Genomic DNA, 26,863 nt, shown 5'->3' on the forward strand with positions numbered 1-26,863 from the left:
ATAGTGATGCGCAGGCTCTCATGGCTGCGTGCCTCTGACCTGGACAACCGCACCCAGCAGAGACTGGCCGACGTCCCTTGCCGGGGGGATAATATTTTTGGTGAGAAGGTCGAGCAGCTGGTGGACCAACTGCATCAGCGGAAAACCGCCCTCGACAAACTCTCCCACCGGGCGCCTTCAGCACCCACCTCAGCAGGTGGACGTTTTTCCCGGGCCCGGCAGGCTGTGCCCTATTCTTTTGCCAACCGTAGGTACACCCAGCCGGCCCGAAGGCCTCGTCAGGCACAGGGACAGCCCCAGCGCGCTCGTTCTCGTCAACAGCGTGCGCCTAAGCAGCCCCCTGCGCCTCCACAGCAAAAGCCGGGGACGGGCTTTTGACTGGATCCACGGGAACATAGCCGCCCTCAAAGTGTCCGTACTGGACGATCTGCCGGTCGGAGGGAGGTTAAAATTTTTTCACCAAAGGTGGCCTCTCATAACCTCCGACCAGTGGGTTCTCCAAATAGTGCGGTGCGGATACGCCCTGAATTTGGCCTCCCTGCCACCAAATTGTCCTCCGGGAGCTCAATCCTTCAGCTCCCATCACAAGCAGGTACTTGCAGAGGAACTCTCCGCCCTTCTCAGCGCCAATGCGGTCGAGCCCGTACCACCCGGGCAGGAAGGGCAGGGATTCTATTCCAGGTACTTCATTGTGGAAAAGAAAACAGGGGGGATGCGTCCCATCCTAGACCTGAGAGGCCTGAACAAATTCCTGGTCAAAGAAAAGTTCAGGATGCTTTCCTTGGGCACCCTTCTGCCAATGATTCAGAAAAACGATTGGCTATGTTCCCTGGATTTAAAGGACGCATACACTCACATCCCGATACTTCCAGCTCACAGACAGTATCTCAGATTCTGCCTGGGCGCACGGCACTTTCAGTATTGTGTGCTGCCCTTTGGGCTCGCCTCTGCCCCACGAGTGTTTACAAAGTGCCTCGTGGTGGTAGCGGCGTATCTACGCAAGCTGGGAGTGCACGTGTTCCCATATCTCGACGATTGGCTGGTCAAGAACACCTCGGAGGCGGAAGCCCTCCGGTCTATGCAGTGCACTATTCAACTTCTAGAGCTGCTGGGGTTTGTGATAAATTACCCAAAGTCCCATCTCCAGCCAACACAGTCTCTGGAATTCATAGGAGCTCTGCTGAATACCCAGACGGCTCGGGCCTTCCTTCCCGAAGCGAGGGCCAACAACCTCCTGTCCCTGGCTTCGCAGACCAGAGCGTCCCAGCAGGTCACAGCTCGGCAGATGTTGAGACTTCTGGGTCATATGGCCTCCACAGTCCATGTGACTCCCATGGCTCGTCTTCACATGAGATCTGCTCAATGGACCCTAGCTTCCCAGTGGTTCCAAGCCACCGGGAATCTAGAAGATGTCATCCGCCTCTCCACCAGTTGCCGCACTTCACTGCTCTGGTGGACCATTCGGACCAATTTGACCCTGGGACGTCCATTCCAAATTCCTCAGCCCACGAAAGTGCTGACGACGGATGCATCTCGCCTGGGGTGGGGAGCTCATGTCGATGGGCTTCACACCCAGGGTCTGTGGTCCCTCCAGGAAAAGGATTTGCAGATCAACCTCCTGGAGCTCCGAGCGATCTGGAACGCACTGAAGGCTTTCAGAGATCGGCTGTCCTACCAAATTATTCAAATTCGGACAGACAATCAGGTTGCAATGTATTACACCAACAAGCAGGGAGGCACCGGATCTCGCCCCCTTGTGTCAGGAAGCCGTCGGGATGTGGCGTTGGGCTTGCCAGTTCGGCATGCTCCTCCAAGCCACATACCTGGCAGGTGTAAACAACAGTCTGGCCGACAGACTGAGCAGAGTCATGCAACCGCACGAGTGGTCGCTCCATTCCAGAGTGGTACGCAAGATCTTCCGAGAGTGGGGCACCCCCTCGGTGGACCTTTTCGCCTCTCAGACCAACCACAAGCTGCCTCTGTTCTGTTCTGTTCCAGACTTCAGGCACACGGCAGGCTAGCGTCGGATGCCTTTCTCCTTCATTGGGGGACCGGCCTCCTGTATGCTTATCCTCCCATACCTTTGGTGGGGAAGACCTTACTGAAGCTCAAGCAAGACCGCGGCACCATGATTCTGATTGCGCCCTTTTGGCCCCGTCAGATCTGGTTCCCTCTTCTTCTGGAGTTGTCCTCAGAAGAACCGTGGAGATTGGAGTGTTTTCCGACTCTCATTTCGCAGAACGACGGAGCGTTGCTGCACCCCAACTTTCAGTCTCTGGCTCTCATGGCCTGGATGTTGAGGGCGTAGACTTCGCTGCGTTGGGTCTGTCTGAGGGTGTCTCCCGTGTCTTGCTTGCCTCTAGGAAGGATTCCACTAAAAAGAGTTACTTTTTCAAGTGGAAGAGGTTTGTCGTTTGGTGTGAGAGCAGGGCCCTAGAACCTCGTTCTTGCCCTGCACAGAACCTGCTTGAATACCTTCTGCACTTATCAGAGTCTGGCCTCAAGACCAACTCAGTAAGGAATCACCTTAGTGCGATTAGTGCTTACCATTATCGTGTGGAAGGTAAAGCCATCTCTGGAGAACCTTTAGTAGTTCGATTCATGAGAGGCTTGCTTTTGTCAAAGCCCCCCTATCAAGCCTCCTGCAGTGTCATGGGATCTCAACGTCGTCCTCACCCAGCTGATGAAACCTCCTTTTGAGCCACTGAATACCTGCCATCTGAAGTACTTGACCTGGAAGGTCATTTTCTTGGTGGCAGTTACTTCAGCTCGTAGGGTCAGTGAGCTTCAAGCCCTGGTAGCTCATGCTCCATATACCAAATTTCATCACAACAGAGTAGTGCTCCGCACCCACCCAAAGTTCCTGCCGAAGGTGGTGTCGGAGTTCCATCTTAACCAGTCAATTGTCTTGCCAACATTCTTCCCCAGGCCGCATACCCGCCCTGCTGAACGTCAGTTGCACACATTGGACTGCAAGAGAGCATTGGCCTTCTACTTGGAGCGGACACAGCCCCACAGACAGTCCGCCCAATTGTTTGTTTCTTTCGACCCTAACAGGCTAGGGGTCGCTGTCGGGAAACGCACCATCTCCAATTGGCTAGCAGATTGCATTTCCTTCACTTATGCCCAGGCTGGGCTGACTCTTGAGGGTCATGTCACGGCTCATAGTGTCAGAGCCATGGCAGCGTCGGTGGCTCACTTGAAGTCAGCCACTATTGAAGAGATTTGCAAGGCTGCGACGTGGTCATCTGTCCACACATTCACATCACATTACTGCCTCCAGCAGGATACCCGACGTGACAGTCGGTTCGGGCAGTCGGTGCTGCAGAATCTGTTTGGGGTGTAAATCCAACTCCACCCTCCAGGACCCGAATTTATTCTGGTCAGGCTGCACTCTCAGTTAGTTGTTCTTCGTAGGTCAATTTCTGTTATACCCTCGCCGTTGCGAGGTTCCATTGACCTGGGTTCTTGTTTTGAGTGAGCCTGAGAGCTAGAGATACCCCAGTCGTGAGAACAAGCAGCCTGCTTGTCCTCGGAGAAAGTGAATGATACATACCTGTAGCAGGTGTTCTCCGAGGACAGCAGGCTGATTGTTCTCACCTACCCTCCCTCCTCCCCTTTGGAGTTGTGTTTTCATCTTTTTTGCTTGTCATTCAACTGGCGGGAACGGTCACGCACGGGCGGGAGGATGGCCGCGCATGCGCGGTGGGCGTGCCCTGCGTGCGGACCGCCCGCGAAGCTTTTTCCGGTTGGTGGGGGCTGCCGCGGACATCACCCCAGTCGTGAGAACAATCAGCCTGCTGTCCTCGGAGAACACCTGCTACAGGTATGTGTCATTCACTTTATCAGGGGAAGGAGTTTATATTTTGAGAGCCTTTACAGTTGGAAGATTTTATCAAAGGTTATGAGAAATGATTGGTTTAAATAGGAACTGTATGATATGATGCTTTTTTTTTAACACCTATTTTGATTTTTCTTCAGTTTTATGTATTGGTAGCTCTCCTCTTTGACGTAGGCTTGTAGGTAATTTGTTCTATGATGTATTTTGTTCAATTGATAGGTTTCTATAGTTTGCCTTTGCCTTTTTTCTCTTTTCTTGTGTGGAATGGAAATTGTTAAAAATTCAAAAAAAAAAAAAAGACACCTACACTTCCCAAAAAGAAATAAACTAGGACAATACCTGACAGGCTTGATGTAAAAAAATTGGTTCCCCCTCTCAAAGCCATGTGTCACTATAAATCCATATACAAATCTTCATGAATCTGGAATAACTTGAATTTAATCAAATGTGTATTGAGTGAGCATCTCCATATAAGATTAATATTTGCATCTCCATATAAGATTAATATTTGCATCAGACCACTCTTCTTAAGAAGCTTACCTGCCTGTTCAGTAGTCACAGTGGGTTCTAGATTCAAGATGTGCAGATTGCCAATGCGTTTATAGTTTTTTATACAGCTTGGGCCACATGACGGGCATAATTTCGGCACCTAACTCTTACCTTCAGGATATCCGGACTGCCCCAATTTGACTGCCTCTATCGTATTGTCTACTCACTTGTCCTTTAGATTGTAAGCTCTTCGAGCATGGCCTGTCCTTTTATGTTAAATTGTACAGCGCTGCGTAACCCTAGTAGCGCTTTAGAAATGTTTAGTAGTAGTAGTAATTTCTAACTACACCATGTGGAACTCTTCTTTTTATTGCAGCTAAAATTCTGCACATTTTAAAATTGCGCACATATCTCTAGGCAACTGAAATGCACTTATATGGATTCAGCAAATCTACCTGTGTCACTCCATATTTTACATATGTGAAGCCTGAACTTCTACCATAAAGTTCTTTGGTACACTCGTGGATAGAAGATGTTCTATGAAACTTATTTTAGCTTAGGGCTGAAAATTTGAACAATTCTGTCTCCCTTGTCCCAGTTCTACTTTTACCCTTGCATCAGAGTACATAAGTAATGCCACACTGAGAAAAGACCAAGGGTCCATTGAGCCCAGCATCCTGTCCACAACAGTGGCCAATCCAGGCCAAGGGCACTTGGCGAGCTTCCCAAACGTACAAACATTCTATACATGTTATTCCCAAGTCCATTTAGTAGCGGTTTATGGACTTGTTCTTTAGGAAACCATCTAACCCCTTTTTAAACTCTGCTAAGCTAACCACCTTCACCATGTTCTCCGGCAACGAATTCCAGAGTTTAATTATGCGTCGCTTGAAGAAAACTTTTATCCGATTTGTTTTAAATTTATTACATTGTAGTTTCATTGCATGCCCCCTAGTCCTAGTATTTTTGGAAAGCGTGAACAGGCGCTTCACATCCACCTGTTCCACTCCACTCATTATTTTATATACCTCTATCATGTCTCCCCTCAGCCGTCTCTTCTCCAAGCTGAAAAGCCCTAGCCTCCTTAGTCTTTCTTCATAGGGAAGTCGTCCCATCCCCGCTATCATTTTAGTCGCCCTTTGCTGCACCTTTTCCAATTCTACTATATTTTTGTTGAGATTCGGCGACCAGAATTGAACACAATACTCAAGGTGCGGTCGCACCATGGAGCGATACAATAGCATTATAACATCCTCACACCTGTTTTCCATACCTTTCCTAATAATACCCAACATTCTATTCACTTTCCTAGCTGCAACAGCACACTGAGCAGATGGTTTCAGTGTATTATCGACGACAATACCCAGATCCCTTTCCTTGGTCATAACTCTTAACGTGGAAACCTTGCATGAGTAGCTATAATTCTGGGTTCTTTTTTCCACATGCATCACCTTGCACTTGCTCACATTAAACGTCATCTGCCATTTAGCCGCCTAGTCTCCCAGTCTGTAAGGTCCTTCTGTAATTTTTCACAATCCTGTCGCGAGGTTAACGACTCCTTAGAATAACTTTGTGTCATCAGCAAATTTAATTACCTTGCTAGTTACTTCCATCTCTAAATCATTTATATAAATATATTAAAAAGCAGCGGTCCTAGCACAGACCCCTGAGGAACCCCACTAACTACCCTTCTCCATTGTGAATACTGCCTTTTTAACCCCACTCTCTGTTTCCTATCCTTCAACCAGTTTTTAATCCACAATAGGACATTTCCTCCTATCCCATGACCGTCCAATTTTCTCTGTAGCCTTTCATGAGGTACCTTGTCAAACGCCTTTTGAAAATCCAGATGCACGATATCAACCGGCTCCCCTTTGTCCACATGTTTGTTTACTCCTTGAAAGAATTGAAGTAAATTGGTCAGGCAAGATTTCCCCACTCAAAAGCCGTGCTTACTTGGTCTCAGTAATCCATGTCCGTGGATGTGCTCTGTAATTTTGTTTTTGATAATAGCCTCTACCATTTTCCCCGGCACTGACGTCAGACTCACCGGTCTATAATTTCCCGGATCTCCCCTGGAACCTTTTTAAAAAATTGGCGTTACATTGACCACCCTACAATCTTCCGGTACCACGCTCGATTTTAAGGATAAATTGCATATCACTAAAGAGTAGCTCCGCAAACTCATGTTTTCAGTTCTATCAGTACTCTAGGATGAATACCATCTGGTCCAGGAGATTGCTACTCTTCAGTTTGCTGATCTGCCCCAATTACGTCCTCCCAGGTTTACTGTGAAGTCAGTAAGTGTCTCCGATCGTTCGCTTGAAATACCATTTCCGACACCCGGTATCCCACCCAAATCTTCCTCGGTGAAGACCGAAGCAAAGAATTCATTCAATCTCTCTCCGCTACGTCTTTATCTTCCTTGATCGCCCCTTTTACCCTTCTGTCATCCAGCGACCCAATCGATTCTTTTGCTGGCTTTCCTGCTTTTAATATACCGAAAAAAAATTTTGCTATGTTTTTTTGCTCTAATGCTATCTTTTTTTTCGTAATCCTCTTGGCCTTTTTATCTGCGCCTTGCATTTGCTTTGACACTCATGTTGCTTCTTGTTATTTTCAGACGGTTCCTTCTTCCATTTTCTGAAGGCATTTCTTTTAGCCCTAATAGCTTCCTTCATCTCACTTTTCAACCACGCTGGCTGTCTTTTGACTTCCGTCTTTCTTTTCTAATTCGCGGAATACGTTTGGCCTGGGACTCAGGATGGTATTTTTGAACAGTGTCCATGCCTGTTGTACAGTTTTTACCCTCTCAGTTGCCCCCCTGTTTGTTTTTTAACTGTTCTTCTCATTTTATCATAGTCTCCTTTTTTAAAGTTAAATGCTAACGTATTTGACTTCCTGTGTATAGTTACTTCAAGGTTGATATCAAAACTGATCATATTATGATCCTGTTATCAAGCGGCCGCAAGTACCATAACGCCCCTCACCAGATCATGCGCTTCACTAAGGACCAAGTCTAGAATTTTCCTTCTCTCGTCGGCTCCTGTACCAGCTGCTCCATAAAGCTGTCCTTGATTTCATCAAGGAATTGTACCTCTCTAGCGTGTCCCGATGTTACATTTACTCAGTCTATATTTGGATAATTGAAGTCACCCATTATTATCAGATTGCCCATTTTGTTTGCGTCTCTGATTTCTTTTGTCATTTCTGTGTCTACCTGCTCATCCTGGCGAGGCGGACAGTAGTACACTCCTATCACCGTCCTTTTCCCTTTTATACATGGAATTTCAACCCACAATGATTCAAAGGTGTGATTTGTGTCCTGCTGAATTTGTAATCTATCTGAGTCAAGGCTCTCGTTAATATACAATGCTACCCCTCCACCAGTTCAGTCCACCCTATCACTACGATATACTTTGTACCCCAGTATGACATTGTCCCACTGGTTATCCTCCTTCCACCAGGTCTCAGTAATGCCTATTATATCCAATTTTTCATTTAGTGCAATATATTCCAACTCTCCCATCTTATTTCTTAGACTCCTAGCATTTGCATATAGACATTTCAGAATATGTTTGTTGTTCCTATTTGCATGATGTTTAGGAGTGATGCATAGTGATACATAGGCCTTAATGTAGTAAAGAACGTAATGGTTAGCACAATGTTTGTGCATAATCTGTATAATTGTGAGCACACCATGCAGAAAGGTGGTGATTCTCTACAGGTTGCCAAATTTAGGCACCAGGATGCTGCTCGCTAAGCGTGAATTCTCTATTTGCATTTATGTATAGCCAAACCAAGTATTTTGGATGGGCACAGAGTTAACTTGGATGGGACCTTTGCACGACCCCCCCCCCCCCCCCCCATGTTCCCAGATATTTAAAAAAAAAAATGACACTTTTTTTTTTCACTTACCCTGCAGGCGCCGGGGGTGCCTGTAAGGTACACCAGGGAGGGACAGGTTTAGATACAGGAGGACAGATGCTAGGACTCCGCAGAGGGAAGAGAGCAGTGTGGTGCTGCTGCTGGGTAGTCCTGTGTCCACCCAGGCCCACCCGTAGCTAAGCCATGCTTACACTATGTCAATGGCTGGTGTAAATGTACAGTACAACAGGAGAAAATTGTTCCAGTAATAGGATACAAAGAAGTACAGAGGAGCTAAAATAAGAGAATACGGATGGGAAAACAGGAGCAGCCAAGGAGAAGCTGACAGAGGGTAAAGAGCAGGTAAACTACCAAAACGGGAAAAAAAAGGAGGTTAAACAACATTGCTGACTTCGGGGTAGGCTTAGTAAACAAATACGTTTTTTAACAGTTTTTAAAAGTTTGATGATCCGATGACTCTTTCAAGAGTCTCGGCAAAGCATTCCAGGTTCGTGGGCTGATGAACGAGAAGGAAGAAGCGTACAGTGTCTTGTATTTCAGATTCCTGCATGAAGCATAGTGGCAGGGAAAGATAAGTTCTAGATGACACCATGGAATTTCTTGCAGGCAAATCAATCAAATCATACATGTACACTGGTACTTTGCCTTAAATGATCTTGTGAGTTAAGGCACAGATCTTGAAATCAATACAGTCCTTAATGGGAAGCCAGTGAAGTCTCACACACGAAGAGGCTGTGCACTGTCGAAGCGTGATTTACCAAAGAACAGTCTGGCTGCGGTGTTTGAACCGTCTGGAGCTTCTTTAGAATATAGTGTGTACAACCAGCGAAATGCCACTGCAGTAGTCGATGTGGCCTTCAGACCAGTGAATGACTCAGGGTTCGAAAAATACCTTTTGGCAGCAGCTGTTTGATGCGTTTAAGCTTCCACAACGACAAGAACATTTTTTTCGTTATTCGCTTAACATGACTATCAAGCGACAGAGGCTGTCCAGCGTGACCCCAAGAATTATCAAGCTGTTGTTAGATTGGGAGGGTAGTATCAGGAGTAACCAGAGCTTTGGGAATGGGATTTGTTGTGTTGTGAAGAAAAAACAACACAATGACTTTTAATCCTTATTGAGTTTAAATTTAAACACATTTGGAAAAGCTAGCTTGGATTGTGCCAGAAATTTCAGACAGTGTAGACTTGAAAGGGATGGAGATGGTTACATCATCCGCATAAATAAATGGAGTAAGGCCATGCTTGGATAGTGCAGTTGCGAGAGGAATCATCATCAATGTTGAAGAGTGTCGGAGATAAAGGTGATCCTTGCGGTACTCCACAAACAGGATTCCAAGGTGGTGAAAGGGTGGAGTTCACTTTGACTTGATAAGACATAGATGATAGAAAACCCTTGAACCAATTTAGCACATTACCACCAATACTGAATTTATCTAAGAGGCTGAGGAGGATGGTATGGTCAACCATGTTGAACGCAGTGGACAAGTCATATTGTAGTAAAAGTATATTTTTGCCCACAGAAATTGTGTTTTTAAAATTGGACAACAGAGTAATCAGAACTGTTTCAGTGCTATGTTGGGTGCGGAAACGTGATTGTGATTCATGAAGAATATTGAATTTGTTCAAGTAGTATGTTAGTTGAGTAGTGACCATACTTTCCATAAGTTTTATTAGTAGCAGGATAGAAGCCACAGGATGATAGTTAGTAATGATATTTGCCTTTTTCTTCGGATCCTTTGGAATTGGGGTAAGCAGAATTCTACCATGTTCCTTTGGGAAACATCCTTCCCGTAGCATAAAATTAAGGTAAGCCGTAAGATCCGTGATAAAACATGAAGGAGGAGAAGTCAAGAGGTAATTAGGGGCAACATCAAGTTTACAAAAAGTTTTAGAAAATCTGGTAAGCGCTTGTGCTACAATCTCCGAAGTCAAGGGTGTAAAGTTGATCCAAAAGCGATCAGCAGGGCAATGAACAGAAGAGTAATCAAGGTCATGAAGAAAGTGGCCCAGAGATGTGCGCAGGTCTGAGATTTTCTCATAGAAATATTTTGCAAGCTGGTCAGCAGCTGGAAGGTCAACGTGTTGTGATATAATTGCAGTAGTATCAAGAAGCGAGTTTATAAGTTGGTAAAGCTTCTTAGGGTCTTTACTAGATGTAGTAATTTGTTTCCTTTAATAGAGTCTCTTTGCTTGTTTAATGGCATGCTTATATTTACGCCGCTGAACTTTCCAAGCATTAAGCGTACTTCATTTTTGGACTCGGACCATGCTCTTTCGTACCTCCTTGTTTGAGTTTTTAATGTTTTTAACTCCTGATTAAACCATGGAGTTGAAGAACACTTAAAGGAGTATTCAAGGACATACTCTGTATTACTCTTTCCAAAAATATTAGGACTAGGGGGCATGCAATGAAGCTAGAAAGTAGTAAATTTAAAAGGAATCGGAGAAAATATTTCTTCACTCAACATGTAATTAAACTCTGAAATTCGTTGTTAAAGAATGTAGTAAAAGCAGTTAGCGGGGTTTAAAAAAAGGTTGGACTTGGGGAAAATCCACTACTTATTCTAGGATAAGCAGCATAAAATGTATTGTATGTTTTGGGATCTTGCCAGATACTTGTAACCTGAATTGGCCACTGTTGGAAACAGGATGCTGGGCTTGATGGACCTTCGGTCTGTCTCAGTATGGCAATATTTATGTTCTTATTTATGATTTTAATTTTGGCTGTTTTTAAACTAAGTATTCAAACAAAAAAAAAAACATTCAACATTAGGGGAAACCAACTATGTAAGCAAAAATTGGTGGTCCCACCACATAAGGACAAAGGTCATACAACTGTTGGGATTGTTTTATGCTGTTGTATACTAGTTGTATGCATCTGATATTTATTTTTAATATCAGTCCTGATGCAGGCATGAGCCGAAACATGTTAGCTGTTATAGTCATTTGTGTGTTAATGTTTATAAAGTGTAACTTTTATATTTGTATTTGTGTATTACCTTTATCCTTTATTTGTTGTGTGGTGAGACTTCTGGTATTTACTGCTAGCAGTTCAGTTTTTGCAGTTTATTCTATGCTCTGGATTTTTCCCTGTTCAGTTATGGTATATGTCCTTTTATTGTAGGGACCGAGAAGAGAGAATGGCAGCTCTTACAGCAGCTCAACAGGAAGCCATGGAGGAACTGCAGAAAAAGATTCAGCTTAAGGTATCTGCAGAAAGGTTTACCTAATGATGTGTTCTTTAAACAATGATAAAAACTACAGGATTAGATTCATCTGATGACATGGGCATTGGTTGTTATTTGAATGGTCGTGTACACTCAAAACCTGAAAACTGGAATAAATATGGCACATACTTTGCAGTGGTAACATCACACTGCTGTGAGACACTAGGCACAAGAGGAATCTGAGGTAACTATGTATATAGTCATATTGTGTAGTTTTTTATGGTATTGTAGCAAATATGTAAAATCTGGCCCTTGCTGTAGGATTTACTGTTCTCCATATTGGAAACCAGCCAACTGAGCTTAGAAACAAGTTGAGAGAACTAGATTGGTGGGGGGAAGCTCTCTCACTTCTTTCTCTTGAAATCCTCTCCATCATTCTCATCTCATCTTGCCTGTTGATCTTCCGTTCATTATAGCTCCCCTGCCAGCTTGTAAGAAGAAGAAAGGCACCATTAGGAGGGTTAAGACAGGCTGTTCAAAGTAGACCACTAAACGCAGGAAAGAGGAAAAAGAAATGAATGAAAAGTTAATAAAGAAGAAAATGCTGGAATACAAAAAAATATGAGTTACATGAGATTGGAAAGCTACTGCATTTATTTAAGAACCAACATTTAAATTAATACATATATTCAGCACTGTTACATGTTGAGTCAGCAACACTTAACACATAAATACATATGGGGGTAATTCTATAAGAGACCACTTAGACTTGGGCAGCAAGTATGTGCATAGTTGCTGGTATTCTAGTCATTTGCACGTGTTTGTAGACATTTAGGCACATAAATGACCATTTTCTGGCTACACGCTATTTTGTAAGTATGTGTCAGTATTCGATAGCATATACTTGTAGGTGAGCGTTCATTTGGGTGTCCCATGGGCAGGGTGCATATTTATGCACATGGATTATAAAATGCTAGAACCTCTGCATAACTTACAGTATTTCATAAGTTACCTGTGTAAGTGGGAGTCCTAACCGTGCTCCGACCATGTGTACGCTCCCTGTGCAAATACATTCTACTGTATGTAAGTTGAGTGGGTATTTGCAGAATAGCAACAAGGCATCCTTAAGTTCTTTTTGGCATTTTTAGGTTTCCTTTCTTTTCATGAGTGGCTGCGCGATTAGGCAGCAGCCCCATCCTCAGTTTGAACTCCCCCCCCCCCCCCTTTTTTTCTTGTGGTTCAAGATTCAGGAGTTTATTTTAGCCAAGATTCTTTTTTTTTGATGTCCAAGAAGACCCCCAATGACTTCAAGCAGTGTGCCAAGTGTAGGTATGTGATGTATGCGCTTGATTTCTGTCAAGGACATGCACAATTGGTGCATCGGGTGCCTTGGGCCAAATCATGATCCCTCTGTTTGTGATTTCTGTTTTTGTGACTCCTCTGTATGTGATCTCTGTTTGCATATGCAGGTGAGAACCCAGAGGGTGCGACTGGTTCAAATGGATCATCGTTTTGGCTGTTCGAAGACCAGACCATTGTCTTTGGCACCGGCAGCATCGACCTCCATGGCGGCTCCAATTTCAGCATCCACTGGGAGTGCACTGGCATCGAGTGGGTCGCCACCTGTCTGGACACCGGGTGCTGTTAGCAGGACAGGAGCACTGAAGCATTGGACTCTCTGATACCCGAGAAGCACTGACATTGGGAAGACTGCTCCCCCTGGAAGTGATGTCAGTGTGCCTGTCATTGAATGATCAGGTCCCTGCCACCAGTACCTTCTCAGACTGCATCTTCCCCGGTTCCCATGCTTTTGCCAATGCCTGCTTTCAATGAATGGTTCTGGAACATGCTGTGAGAGGAGCTGGCATTGTTGCTGCAGGAAGCTCCCACTTTGGCATTGAAAGGCCCCAGGCTGTCTCCGAGGCTCCATTGATTCCATTGCCCACATCCTCGATGCTGGAAAGGTGTCAGAGTCGAGGTCTTGGCATGCAGTGCCACCTCCTACATCGAGGGAGGAAGCTTCCCTAGAATTTGAGGGAAGAACTGCACCTCAAGGCTCTTCGGAGCATGGTCATCATTCCACTAGGTTGACGCTGGTGCAAACTCAATCCCCTGATCCTCAACATGAGGAAGAGTCTGATTGGGACAACTCTTGATAATCCAATGAGGATCCACATTACTTCTCAGAGGAGTCATACGGAAGCCCATCTGAACCCTCATCTCCTCAAGAAAGATGAAAATCTCCTCCTGAGGCATTCTCTTTCACCAGTTTTGTGAGGGCTTCAGCTGTCCCATTTAAGTTGGAGACGGAGGAGAAGCGCAGGGCAGAGATGCTATCTGTTCTGAGCTATAAGTCTTCTCCTAAGGTAGGGGTCACTGTGCCATTGCACCCAGTGGCGTTCCTAGGGGCCTGACACCCGGGGCGGATCGCCGATGCGCCCCGCCCTCTGGGTGCAGCGCTCCCCCTGGCGAAAGAACCCCCCCCCCCTTGTGCACACCGCTGGGGGGGGGTTGCCGCACGCCTGTCCGCTTCGTTTCCATGCTCCCTCTGCCCCGGGACAGGAAGTAACCTGTTCCAGGGCAGAGGGAGCACAGAACGAACGTAGCGGACAGGCGCGCAGCACCCCCCCCAGCGGCGTGCACCCGGGGCAGACCGCACCCACCGCCCTCCCCCCCCCCCCTTGGTACGCCACTGATTGCACCCTATCCTTAATGTCTCACTGTTGAAGAACTGGGAATCTTCCCTTACAGTGCAGGTCGTGCCCAAGAAGGTGGATACGCAGTATTGTATCCAGAAGGCTCCCGAATTTGAGAGGGCCCAGCTGCCTCACCACTCCATGGTAGTCAAATCCACTTTCAAATGGGCCAAGAGTTCTTGTTCTTATGCCTCAACACCCTCCGGGTGTGAGACCAGAACTTTTGATTCGTTTGGGAGGAAGACTTTTCAGGCCTTGATGCTCATTGCCCACATCCAGTCAAACTAGCTCTACAAGACCATGTACATGGCGTCTGTGATAAACGGTACACTTAGTCCCTTCGGAGCAGGCTGCTGAGCTTCACAAGTTGGCCAAAAAGCAGATGGAGTGCAGGTATTATCTGTCCAGGGGTGCCTATGATACTTTTGATGTTGCGTCCAGGCTCTCTGGTATGGTTGTGGTGATGCGCAGACTCTGAGCAGCGTGTGTCTAACCTCGAACAAGCTGTTCAAGGAGAGACTAGTGGATGTGCCATGTCAAGGGGACAATTTGTTTGAAGAGAAAGTGGAGGATGTCACTAACCTCATTAAGAAGCATACGGACACAATCCACACTTTTTCTGGGCAGCCTGCTCGTTCAGATCAAGCAACTTAAGGCCAGTGTCCCAGGCCTTGCCAGCCCTGTCCTCGAAGTCCCACCTGGCTCCCCAGTCAAAGCAGGGCACAGGTTTTGACTGGTTCCAGCAGAGCATAGCCGCTCAAAGAGTATCCGTCCTGGATGGATTACTGGTCGGAGGGGGGCTCACTTTTTTCTAACATAGATGGCTCCTTGTAACCTCCGACTAGTGGGTTTTTCAAGTAGTCTGTTGTGGGTACGCTCTGAATTGGCATTAATATCTTGCAAATTGCCCACCAAAGTGTCTTGCATCAGCCCAAGCAGGTACTCGTAGAGAAAATCCCCACCCTTCTGCAAGCCCAAGCAGTTGAACCCATACCACCAGGGGAAGAAGGAATTTTATTCCAGGTACTTTCTTGTGATAAAGAAAATGGGAAGATTTTGCTCCATTCTGGACCTAAGGGCCCTGAACAAATTTTGGTAAAGGAAAAGTTCAGGATGATTTCCCTGGGCACCTTACTCCCTCTAATTCAGGAAAACGATTAGCTATGCTCTCTGCAGTTAAAGAATGCCTATACCCACATTTCAATACTTCCAAGTCACAGGAGGTATCTCAGATTTTGAGTGGGGAAATGCCACTACCAGTATCGCAGTCTGCCATATGGAAGTAGTTGCAGCATATCTGTGTAGATTGAGAATGTATGTGTTTCCCTACCTGGATGACTGGTTGGTCTAGAGCACATCTCAGGAGGGTGCAGAGGAGTCAATGCAGATGACTATTCAGGTGCTAGAGTTGCTGGGGTTTGTCATAAATGATGCCAAGTCCCATCTTCAATCAGTTTGCCAATTGGAGTACATAAGAGCCCTGCTATATACAGCACAGGCTCGGTCCTTTCTTCATCAGGTGAGAGTGGATACCTTCGTAACGCTTGCCTCGTAGGTCCACAGCAGCCAGCAGGTTTCAACTCGGCAAATGTTGAGATTGATGAGCCACATGGCCTCCACAATGCATATCACACCCATGGCATTGCTCCATTTGAGAGCAGCCCAGTGGACCCTAGCTTCTTAGTGGTCTCAGGTGATAGGGAACCTTGCAGATGTCATTTGCATTCCACCAGAGCTACTCATACCCTTCTCTGGTGGACAATCTGGTCCAATTTGACTCTGGGACTTCCATTCCAAATTCCACCACCTCAGAAGGTGTTGACTGTTGGAGAGCTCATGTGGATGGACTTCACACTCAGGGTCAGTGGTCCACTCAGGAGGTTCAGTTCCACAACAATCTCGGGCCATTTGGAGTGCTCTAAAAGCTTTCAGAGATTGACTCCAGAACCAAATTGTTCACATTCAAACAGACAACCAGGTTGCGATGTTCTATGTCAACAAGCAGAGGGGTATGGGATCCTACCCCTTGTGTCAGGAAGTGGTAGGTGTGTAGGCATGTGGCAGTGGTTGTTTCTTCATTGGATGGACCTTTGTGCCACTTACCTGCCCGACAAGCACAGATGCCTGGCAGACAGAGTGAACAGGATATTGTAACCGCACGAATAGTCTTTCAACATGGGCATAGCCCAGAATGGGGCATCCCCTCGGTGGATCTTTTCGCCACTCATCTCAACAGCAAGGTCTCTCAGTTCTGCTCGGGTCACACGGCAGAGTAGCGTCAGATGCCTTTTTCCTGCATTGGGGACAGGGTCTTCTGCATCTATCTCCTCCCATTCCTCTCATAGAGAACACTGCTGAAACTCAGTTAAGATCAGGGTACCATAAATCTGATTGCTCCCTACTGATTACAGCAGATTTGATTCTCTCTTCTTCTGGAGTTGTCCTCCAAAAATCCGTGGAGATTGCACTGTTTTCCGACCCTTATCACACAGAATGAAGTGTCCCTTCTACATCCCATTCTCTGGCATTTACGGCTTGGATGTTTAAAGCATAGAATTTGGATCCCTTGGATTACCTGAGAGTGTCTCCCGTATCTTACTGGCTTCCAGGAAAGATTCAACTAAGAGATGTTACTCTTTTAAATTGTGAAGGTTTGCCGTCTGGTGTGAGGGCAAGGCCGCAGATCCCTTTTCTTGCCCTACACAAAAACTGCTTGAGTACCTTCTTCACCTTTCTGAATCTGGTTTAAAAACCAACTCTGTAAGGGTCCATCTCGGTGCAGTTGGCATTTATCATCATCTTCTGTACAGAGATGGACTCACCTCCTACAAGATGATAATAAATCCCATACATATCATCATCTTGTAGGAGGTGAGTCCATCTCTGTACAGCCTTTAGCTGTTCACTTCATGAGAGGTTTGCTGTTGAGAAAGCCCCCTACCAAACCTCCTGTTGTGTCATGGGATCTCAACATTGTCCTCACCCAGCTGATGAAAACTCCTTTTGAGCCTCTGCATATCTTGCATCTGACGTTTTTGACCTGGAAAATCGTATTTCTGGTGACAGTCACTTCAGCTCGCAGGGTCAGTGAGCTCCAGGCCCTGATATCTCATCCACTGTATATTAAGTTCTATCACAACAGTGTAGTCCTCCGAACACACCCTCCTAAGGTAGTGTCAGAGTTCCATCTTAACCAGTCAATTATTCTTCCAATATTTTTCCCAAGACCTCATGCCCATCCTGGTGAAATTGTACTGCATACCTTAGACTGCAAGTGAGCCTTAGCCTTGTATTTGGAGCGAACTAAAGCCCATAGACAGTCCACCTAGTTTTCTGGTTTTTTTTACTCCAAGATTGGTGGTGATCATCGGCAAACCACACACTTTTTAATTGGATAGCACGCTACATCTCCTTTGTTTTTACCCAGGTTGGGCTGACTCTTGAGAAACATGTCATGGCTCATAATGTTAGAGCCTTGGTGGCGTCGGTAGCCACTTGAGATCAGCCTTCATAGAGGAGATTTGCAACGCTGCGACAATTGTCTTCAGTCCACACATTCACATCCCCACTATTGTCTTGCTCAGGATACCCGACGTGATAGTCAGTTCATACACACAGTTCTGCAGAATCTGTTCAGTTTCTAGAATCCAACTCCGCCTTTCTAGGCCTTGTTTTATTGTGTTCTAGGCTGCACATCCACAGTTAGTATATATATAGTTTCAGGTTGATTGAAGTTTTGGTCTCGACATTTCTAGACGCAGTTATCTTAGCTTTTTTGTTTTGGGCGAGCCTGGTAGCTGGGGATTTCCACATGTGAGAAAAGGAAGGCCTGCTTGTCCTCAGAGAAAACAAAGATACTTATCTGTAGTTGTTGTTCTCTAAGGACAGCAGACCGACTATTCTCATATACCCTCCCACCTCTCCTGGAAGTTGTCTTTAGTTTAGGCATTTTTTCTTTTTCATCTGCCTGGAGGACCCATTCTCGCACATCGGGCAGGAAGGCACCAGTGCATGCGTGGTGAGACACTTCTAGAAAATTCTACACTAACCTAGTCAGTGTCTGCAACAGGCTCCGTCAGGATGACGTCACCCACATGTGAGAATAGTTGGCCTGCTGTCCTTGGAGAACACAAGCTACAGGTAAGTATCTTTGCTTTTTATGGGCCTTCTACTTTCTACCATTAAGGCATTATAACTGGCCCAAAATGCAGCTGCTCTTTTTCTCTCTCCAGCCTTCATGATGTTGCATTGGTTGTCTGTCTTATTGCAGCTTCTTCCACTTCTTTGATATTAACTCTGCACACATCTTCTAGTCCTCTGTGCTTGTTTGTGTGGTTCCTGATCAGGAAGGAAAAATCATATGGTAGAGCTTTTTCATTGTTTGCCGCAAAGTAGTGGAATGAGCTCCCTGATAAGCTGTGGGGTATTTCATTTTTTTTCTTTTCTGTAATAAAGTAAAAACATTTATCTAAGCAGCCTTTTCATTTTTAATTGTATTTTTTTTAGTTTTTGTTTTATTGAGCACGTTTATTATAAACTTTGTAAGACCATGGTGGATTAAGCAGGCTATAAGTATATTAAATAAATATTTGTCAGAACAGTAGGAGTCCTCAAATGCAAAACACAGGAGATGAAAGGATTTAAAGTGAATTTGGAGGATGTGGAAGACCGATTTAATTTCAGCTTTTGCAAGCATTGCATGTGTGTCAAAATGGCTGGTGATGCAGTAAGCATAACAAAAGATTAATGCAATTAACAGGCTACCTTCTGGATTGAACAAATTATGGGTAAACATAAACTTTCTTTGCCACTATGTTTTCTCTATTTAGCATGATGAGAGTATTCGAAGACACATGGAACAGATTGAACAAAGGAAGGAGAAGGCAGCTGAGCTCAGCAGTGGAAGGCATGCAAATACAGACTATGCTCCCAAACTTACACCATATGAGAGGAAGAAGCAGTGCACCCTGTGTAATGTCATGGTAAGTCATAGTAACAGAGTAAATGATGGCAGATAAAGACCTGAACGGTCCATTCAGTCTGCCCAGTAGTCACACTCATTATCGTCATGATTAAACCAACAATGAATGTGATATGAAATACTTGATCATGGTCTGTCTTTGGAATGTCTGGGACACAGACTGTAGAAGTCCGCCCAGCACTATCCTTATGTATCAACTACTAGAGTTGCTGTCAAAGCTCTCTCTAGCCTATCCGAATCCGTCTTGTTATTTGCAGGACACAGACAGTAAAAGTCTGCCTGGCACTGACCTCACATTCCAATTACTGAAGTTGATGTCTAAGTCCTCCACAGCCAATCCTAAGCAGGATTGGCATATACAGGGCACAGACCATGCATGTCTGCCAGGCACTGGCCTTAGTTCTTCATAGCTGAAGTCGCTATCTATGCACCACTCAGCACATCCACGCACGTGTGGTCATTTAAATCATTAGATGTTACATCAACAATATGCATGGCTCTTTGGAGTCCTTTGGGTGACCATTGAATCAGCTGGAACTAGTACTTAATATCTGGGATTAAAATTAAGGGAACAACTGGATATGTTTTAAGTTTGCTGTTGTAGTGGTTCGCCAAGTTCTGTACAATAGAAAGTGTTGGTCAAACCATCTCAAAAGGAGGACATATAACTATTTGTAATTGTGTTTGGGAAAAGTCCATGAATGTAGATAAACTATCAGCAAAACACACTACAATGACCCCAACATATCATCACCTGAAAGCAAAAGTGTATATGAAATACAGTAGTAGGAAAGCAGTAACACAAACCAATGAGCCCATAAGAACAGTGGAGCCTCAAACTGGAGGGAGCAAGGTTTATTAGAAGACCCTACATGGCCTGCGTTTCTGTTCTGCAGAGATCACTTTGTTATCTTCTGGATGACTACAACACAAGCTTATTTAGGAAGTCAGTACAACCCCTGATGCAGACATTCATCCGAAACACGGACCATTTAGGTGAAACATGGAGAAGTTTAATAGGCTTATTATAAAAATCGCTAATAATTTTAATTCTTGAACAGTAGCATATTAAAGTATCAGCACAACAGTTTGGCATTCAAAAGATCTTACATGAATGTACTGAAATATATGGTTATCTCATTTCATGCAAAAATTGCGCATACAACACTTTTACTTTCAGTCGATGATATGGAGAGTCCAAACTTTGATCCCTTGCTTACGTCATCCTAAGCTATTAACCTTTCTTCCATTTTTATCACGTTTTATCCTTCTAAATGCTCAAATATTACTAAGCATGAATATATCAAGCCTAGCCTGAGGAGCTCATCTGGAAATGTTCCATTCAAAGTACTTGGTCTCTCCAGGAAACCACATATGGCATCAATGTATCAACTTCTTGGAAATGAGTTATTCTGAACAAATGAAATGCATTCAGAAATTTGATAGCCAATAACATTGGTCTAGTCCTAATGAACAACCAGGTAGTTATGTGTATTTAAAGAATCAGATAAGAACACACAAGTTCTTAATGAATTGTTTCCAGTCTGACACATCATGTATCCTAGTAATATGATTATTGGGATGCTATATTTGCAGGTATTTACTCCACCAAAGTCCCTGAAAAGAGAATCATACACAAAAAGAACATGAATAGTAAATTCAATACAATTTTGCTTCACAAGACCATATAATTGACCTTTGATAGAAAAAAAAGTTTATCATTGTTCTCTTACAGATTTCCTCAGAGGTGTACCTCTTCAGCCATAACAAAGGAAAGAAACACCAGCAAGCTGTAAGAGAGAATAGTAGTATCCAGGGGAGAGAGCTCTCTGATGAAGAAGTGGTATGTCTTCTGACTAACCTTTTGTAATATTGATTAAAGTTAGCGATGCTTAGTACTTGTTTCAGTTACAGTTGTCAGATGGTATAATCATAGGAGAACTTCAAACTAGACTGCAATGTAGGTTCATTAATTACCTAGAAATGTTTGTTTATAACCTTTCTTTTTCTTTTTCCACTTTAAATTTTTATTATAATAATTTTGTAACAGTCAATTTTCAGAAAGAGCACATCCTGCTCATTCGTGCCCACACCGGGGCTAACAATTTCTAGACTAATACAACACACTCAAGCTTATCAGCTAGTTGAACTCCTCTACATTATTTGTTATATAATTAGTCCCTAAAACAACTTCCACACCCCAAATAGACTGTGCACCAATAATATGCGCCACCCCCCCTCCCAACCCTCCAACCTCTTCCGGCCCCTTCTTAACTTGAGAATGCCCCTTGGTTCTTTGAGGCACGCTCTCTCACCTCCCCCCCCCCCTTAACCCTTCCCCTCCAAGCCCATCAACATCCTCTAATTCTCCATCATCCTAAATGCGTAGTAATCGCTGTTGGAATCGAGCCCACCCACCCTTATGTCGCAAAACCCCCTCCCTGCGATAAGCCGTAAGGCGCTCCATATGTATTAACTGACCCAATTTGCATTTCCAATCACCCAATGTCGGGGGGGGGGGGGGGTTCTACCTTCTTCCAATGCTGTGCTATAAGGCACTTGGCTGCTGCCAACCCCCATCGTAGCCATATGCTCTCCTTCCAAGAATCCCGCTCGTTATACAAACCCAAGAGGCATACCACAGGACTACACACCAATGATGATTCAATCAATATTACTAACGCTTTCATAGCGGCCTGCCAGAAGGGAACCACTCTTGGGCAGGTCCACCATATATGTAGAAAAGAACCCAGCTGGGGTTTACACCTCCAGCATATGTCTGATGTACCAGGGTACATCCGCTTCAATCTCTCAGGTGTGTAATACCACCTGGATAAGACGTTATATTTATTTTCCTGCACCGAAACACATACCGAAGCTTTCTGAACCTCCCCGCAAATAACTTCCCACTCCTGATCAGAAAAATGGCAATTTAAATCTTCCTCCCAGTCCACCTGAAAACCAAATGGTCTGGGATCACATCCCCTAAAAAATTTATATATCACTGATATTGGTCTGGGCACCCTCCTCAACAAAAGCCACAGGTTTTCCAGACTTTCCAGCTCTTGAGTCCCCTCTCCACCACAGTGTCCCCACAAAGTGTTGAATCTGTAAATAGGAAAAAATATCTCCCCCGGGCAGGCCATACATGGAGCACAGCGTATCAAAACTCTTCATCCTACCCCCCTGCAGCACAGCTTGGAAATTCAATATACCCATTTGTTCCCACCGCACAAATATGGCATTTTCTCTCCCAGCCCCAAATTTTGTCTCCCATCGCAAAGACGCAAGTGTAGGCACCATATCAGTCTGGCCCCATTTCCTCCAGATGCCTCACAAACGGATTTTGTATCCCAGCCAAAATCACTCCCACTCCTTCAGTAGTCCACAAGTAGGAACTCATTGGCCTATGAGGGCTATACGACTGCTCCACATGACTAGCTGGCTTTGTTTTTCCCCTCTCCCAGTCTATAATCATCCGCAGTTGGGCAGCAAAATAATACCACTCAATATTGGGCACCGCTCTACCCCCCTCTCAGGAGCCCCCCACAATATACGTCCCGACAAACGGGGATGTCTGCCCTCCCAAATAAACTGTGACAGAAAACCCTGCAGTTGTTTAAGTGTCCGCCTTGGAACCGCCACTGGCAGTGACTGAAACAGACATAACAATCTAGGCAGCACATTCATCTGCACCACTGCCATGCGCCTCCACCAGGAAAGCCACAACCCCTTCCATCGGGATAACTCCACCCGAATTTGGTCCATGATCCTCCCATAATTTAAACTATACATTCTTCTCAGATCCTTGGGAATCTGAATCCCCAAATGTCGAATGTGATTCTTGGCCCATTTGAAAGCAAAGAGTACTCTCAATCTACTCTCTTCCATTTGGGTTAGAGAAATCCCCAATAGCTCACTTTTATCCATATTAACCTTTAAACCAGCATATCTTTCAAATTCCCCAAGGATCTCCAACACCATAGGTAGCGTCTGCTCTGGTCCACCACATAAAGTAGCACATCATCCGCAAAGAGCGCAAAACGATGTTCCATCCCCCCAACCCTAATACCCCGAAGATCTGGATGTTGACGTATCATTTCTGCTAATGGCTGTATGTACAGTGCAAATAGAAGGGGCGACAAGGGACATCCCTGCCTAGTCCCCCTACCAATTGGAAAAAAAGATGTATAGCCCCCATTAATATTAAGGCATGCCTTCGGATCTGCATATAAGGCTGCCAGCCAGGTACCAAAATTATCTCCAAGGCCCATGCGATTCATCACTGCTTGCAAAACCCCCCAACTGACCCAGTCAAAAGCCTTTTCTGCGTCTGTGGCTAACATAGCTGTACTAGACCGGGATCTTTGTGTCTCCCATATTAAATGAAGAGTAAGCTTTATGTTATCCTCTACTTGCCTCTTTGGGATAAATCCAGATTGATCTGTATGAATCAATTTCGGCAGTACCCTAGCCAATCTGTTAGCCAGGATCTTAGCTAATATCTTTGCATCCACATTCAGAAGTGAAAATAGGTCTATATGAACCACAAACAGTGGGGTCTTTCCCAGGTTTAGGCAGGACCGTTACCCCAGCTTCAGACATGGGTACCGGGAGCCGATTGCCCTCCAAAACGCCATTACCCACTCACACCAATAAATCTCCCAGCTCCTCCACAAAACACTTGTAAAACCTCACTGAGTATCCATCTAATCCTGGGGCCTTACCATTAGGAAGCCTTTTTATCACCTTCTTTACCTCCCCTAGTCTAATAGGTTCCCCAAGCTGAGCCCTTTCAGATTCATCCAATCGTTGTAATGGAACCTGATCCAAATAACGAGCTATATTTGCAGCCAATGCACCCTCAGAGGCACTATATAAGTCTTGGTAAGATTTTCCAATATCTGAATCAGCATAGTGCCAACCTCCCCCACCATCTTTCAACTTTTGGATAATGGAGCGCCCTCTCCTTGCCCGTAAATAACGGTCCAACATTGCACTTGATTTATTGGCAAACTCAAAATATTGCTGCTTTATCTTAGTTCTCATGAAATCAATGTCTGCCATCTGCAATTGTGCTATTTCCCCTTTCATTTGTTTAAGGTCTTCCCATATCTGTGGTGTAGGGTTTCGTTTGTGCAGCTTTTCTAAGTGTAATAACCTCATATGCAAAGTTAGCGAGTGTTGTCCTTTTTCCCTTTTCTTGCGCGATTCCCACTTAAGGCCCCCCTCACCGCTACCTTCAACGCATCCCATGACACCCCTTCAGTTACTTCTCCATTCTCATTAAAGCGATGGAACTCTTGAATATTAAGCTTATTCTCCGAGGACAAGCAGGCTGCTTGTTCTCACGACTGGGTGACGTCCGCGGCAGCCCCCACCAACCGGAAAAGGCTTCGCGGGACGGTCGGCACGCAGGGCACGCCCACCGCGCATGCGCGGCCGTCCTCCCGCCCGTGCGCGACCGCTCCCGCCAGTTCCTTTTTTTCCGCGTCTGGAGAGAGTCGTGCTTTGCCGCTCTCTCTGCTTTCAGCCGCCGGAAAGTCGATCGCGTTTACGCGGATCGTTGTTTTTTCTATTTAATTTTTTGTTACCGCCGGTTTCCCTTTTCTTTTTCAAAAAAAAAAAAAAAAAAAAACCTGAGCGTGTGGAGCACGCGCTCCCTTTTTCCCTCGTTTCCAGCGGGGACGCCGCGTTGCGGCCTAGTGGCCGCACGGTCGTTTTCTTTTTCGAGGTGTGATTTTCGCCAACATTGACGACTTTGACTTCGCCGACGCGATTTTTCCGTCGATGTCCTCGAAGGTCCCGAGTGGATTTAAAAAGTGTGGTCGCTGCGGCCGGCCGATCTCGCAGACCGACACCCACGCTTGGTGCCTCCAGTGCCTCGGGCCGGAGCACAATATCAAGTCGTGTTCCCTGTGTCTCGGTCTCCGGAAACGGACTCAAGTTGCGAGGCAAGTTCTGCGGGACCGTCTTTTTGGAACTTGCGCCGGCCCCTCGACGTCGACCTCGACGGCATCGGTATCGACGCCCGGTCCTTCGGTACCGGTATCGATGCCCGAGACATCGGCACCGATGGCATCGACCCCAGGAGAACAGGTCCCGTCGGCCCGCCGGTCCGCTGGCGAGGGTGGAGGTGAGCGGCCGCGTGGGCAGTCGGCCCCGGTCACTCCCTCAGCCCGTGGTCCACGGGACCGAACCCTGTCTGACCCGGCTCCTCGAGACCGAGGGGGATCGTCCTCCTCCTCCTCCATACCTCCCGGCGCCGGTGACACGCATCGAAAGAAGGACAAGAAGCGTCGTCACCGGTCGCCCTCGGTGCATCCGGACATCGGAGAGGAGGCGACGCCGAAGCGTCATCGCCGAGAGGAGAGGTCCCCGTCGGTTGTGGAGGTACCGACGCGTCAGGGTTCCGGCACCTCGGTGCCGTCTCCTGGCCCCCATCAGCTTCTGGCACCGACACCCCTACCGGCCCCACCGCCTTTCCCGGCAGCGGGCCTGGACGAGTGCCTCAGAGCCATCCTTCCGGGGATCCTGGAAGGGCTGATGCGCCAGGCTGTGCCGGCGCCGGGGGTGCTTGCGCCCTCGGCGCCGATGTCTGTGGCGCTGGCGAGCTCTAGCCCGGCGCCGGGGCCGTCGACACCGCCGCCGCTTGCTGCTGCACAATGTCCTCAAGGAGACACTGCTTCGGAACTGGGTGCGACCGTTAACTAACCCCACCATTCCCAAGAAAGCAGAGTCCCAGTACAGGATCCACTCGGACCCAGAGTTAATGCGGCCCCAATTGCCCCATGACTCGGCGGTCGTGGATTCTGCTCTCAAGAGGGCACGGAGTTCGAGGGATACCGCCTCGGCGCCCCCGGGGCGGGAGTCTCGCACTCTGGACTCGTTTGGGAGGAAGGCCTACCAATCCTCCATGCTCGTGACCCGCATCCAGTCATACCTGCTCTATATGAGCATCCACATGCGGACTAATGTGCAACAACTGGCGGACCTGGTCGATAAGCTCCCGCCGGAGCAGTCCAGGCCTTATCAGGAGGTGGTCAGGCAGCTGAAGGCGTGCAGAAAGTTCCTGTCCAGGGGTATCTATGACACCTGTGACGTGGCATCTCGTGCTGCGGCCCAAGGTATAGTGATGCGCAGGCTCTCATGGCTGCGTGCCTCTGACCTGGACAACCGCACCCAGCAGAGACTGGCCGACGTCCCTTGCCGGGGGGAATAACATTTTTGGTGAGAAGGTCGAGCAGATGGTGGACCAACTGCATCAGCGGGAAACCGCTCTCGACAAGCTCTCCCACCGGGCGCCTTCAGCATCCACCTCAGCAGGTGGACGTTTTTCCCGGGCCCGGCAGGCTGCACCCTATTCTTTTGCAAAGCGTAGGTACAACCAGCCGGCCCGAAGGCCTCGTCAGGCACAGGGACAGCCCCAGCGCGCTCGTTCCCGTCAACAGCGTGCGCCTAAGCAGCCCCCTGCGCCTCCACAGCAAAAGCCAGGGACGGGCTTTTGACTGGATCCACGGGAACATAGCCGCCCTCAAAGTGTCCGTACCGGACGATCTGCCGGTCGGGGGGAGGTTAAAATTTTTTCACCAAAGGTGGCCTCTCATAACCTCCGACCAGTGGGTTCTCCAAATAGTGCGGTGCGGATACGCCCTGAATTTGGCCTCCCTGCCTCCAAATTGTCCTCCGGGAGCTCAATCCTTCAGCTCCCATCACAAGCAGGTACTTGCAGAGGAACTCTCCGCCCTTCTCAGCGCCAATGCGGTCGAGCCCGTACCACCCGGGCAGGAAGGGCAGG

General features: G+C 46.5%; 1 protein-coding gene across 1 annotated transcript in view; it reads left to right on the top strand.

Annotated features, from left to right (window-relative positions):
• Nucleotides 1-26,863, top strand: part of SCAPER (S-phase cyclin A associated protein in the ER) — a 960,370-nt gene that overhangs the window by 240,376 nt on the left and 693,131 nt on the right. Inside the window, 3 exon segments of the mRNA XM_030187331.1 lie at nucleotides 11,346-11,427; nucleotides 18,914-19,066; nucleotides 20,801-20,908. Coding sequence (XP_030043191.1) covers nucleotides 11,346-11,427; nucleotides 18,914-19,066; nucleotides 20,801-20,908 — 343 coding nt within the window.

The sequence above is a fragment of the Microcaecilia unicolor genome, chromosome 1, assembly GCF_901765095.1.
Source record: "Microcaecilia unicolor chromosome 1, aMicUni1.1, whole genome shotgun sequence".
Classification (NCBI taxonomy): Eukaryota; Metazoa; Chordata; class Amphibia; order Gymnophiona; family Siphonopidae; genus Microcaecilia; species Microcaecilia unicolor.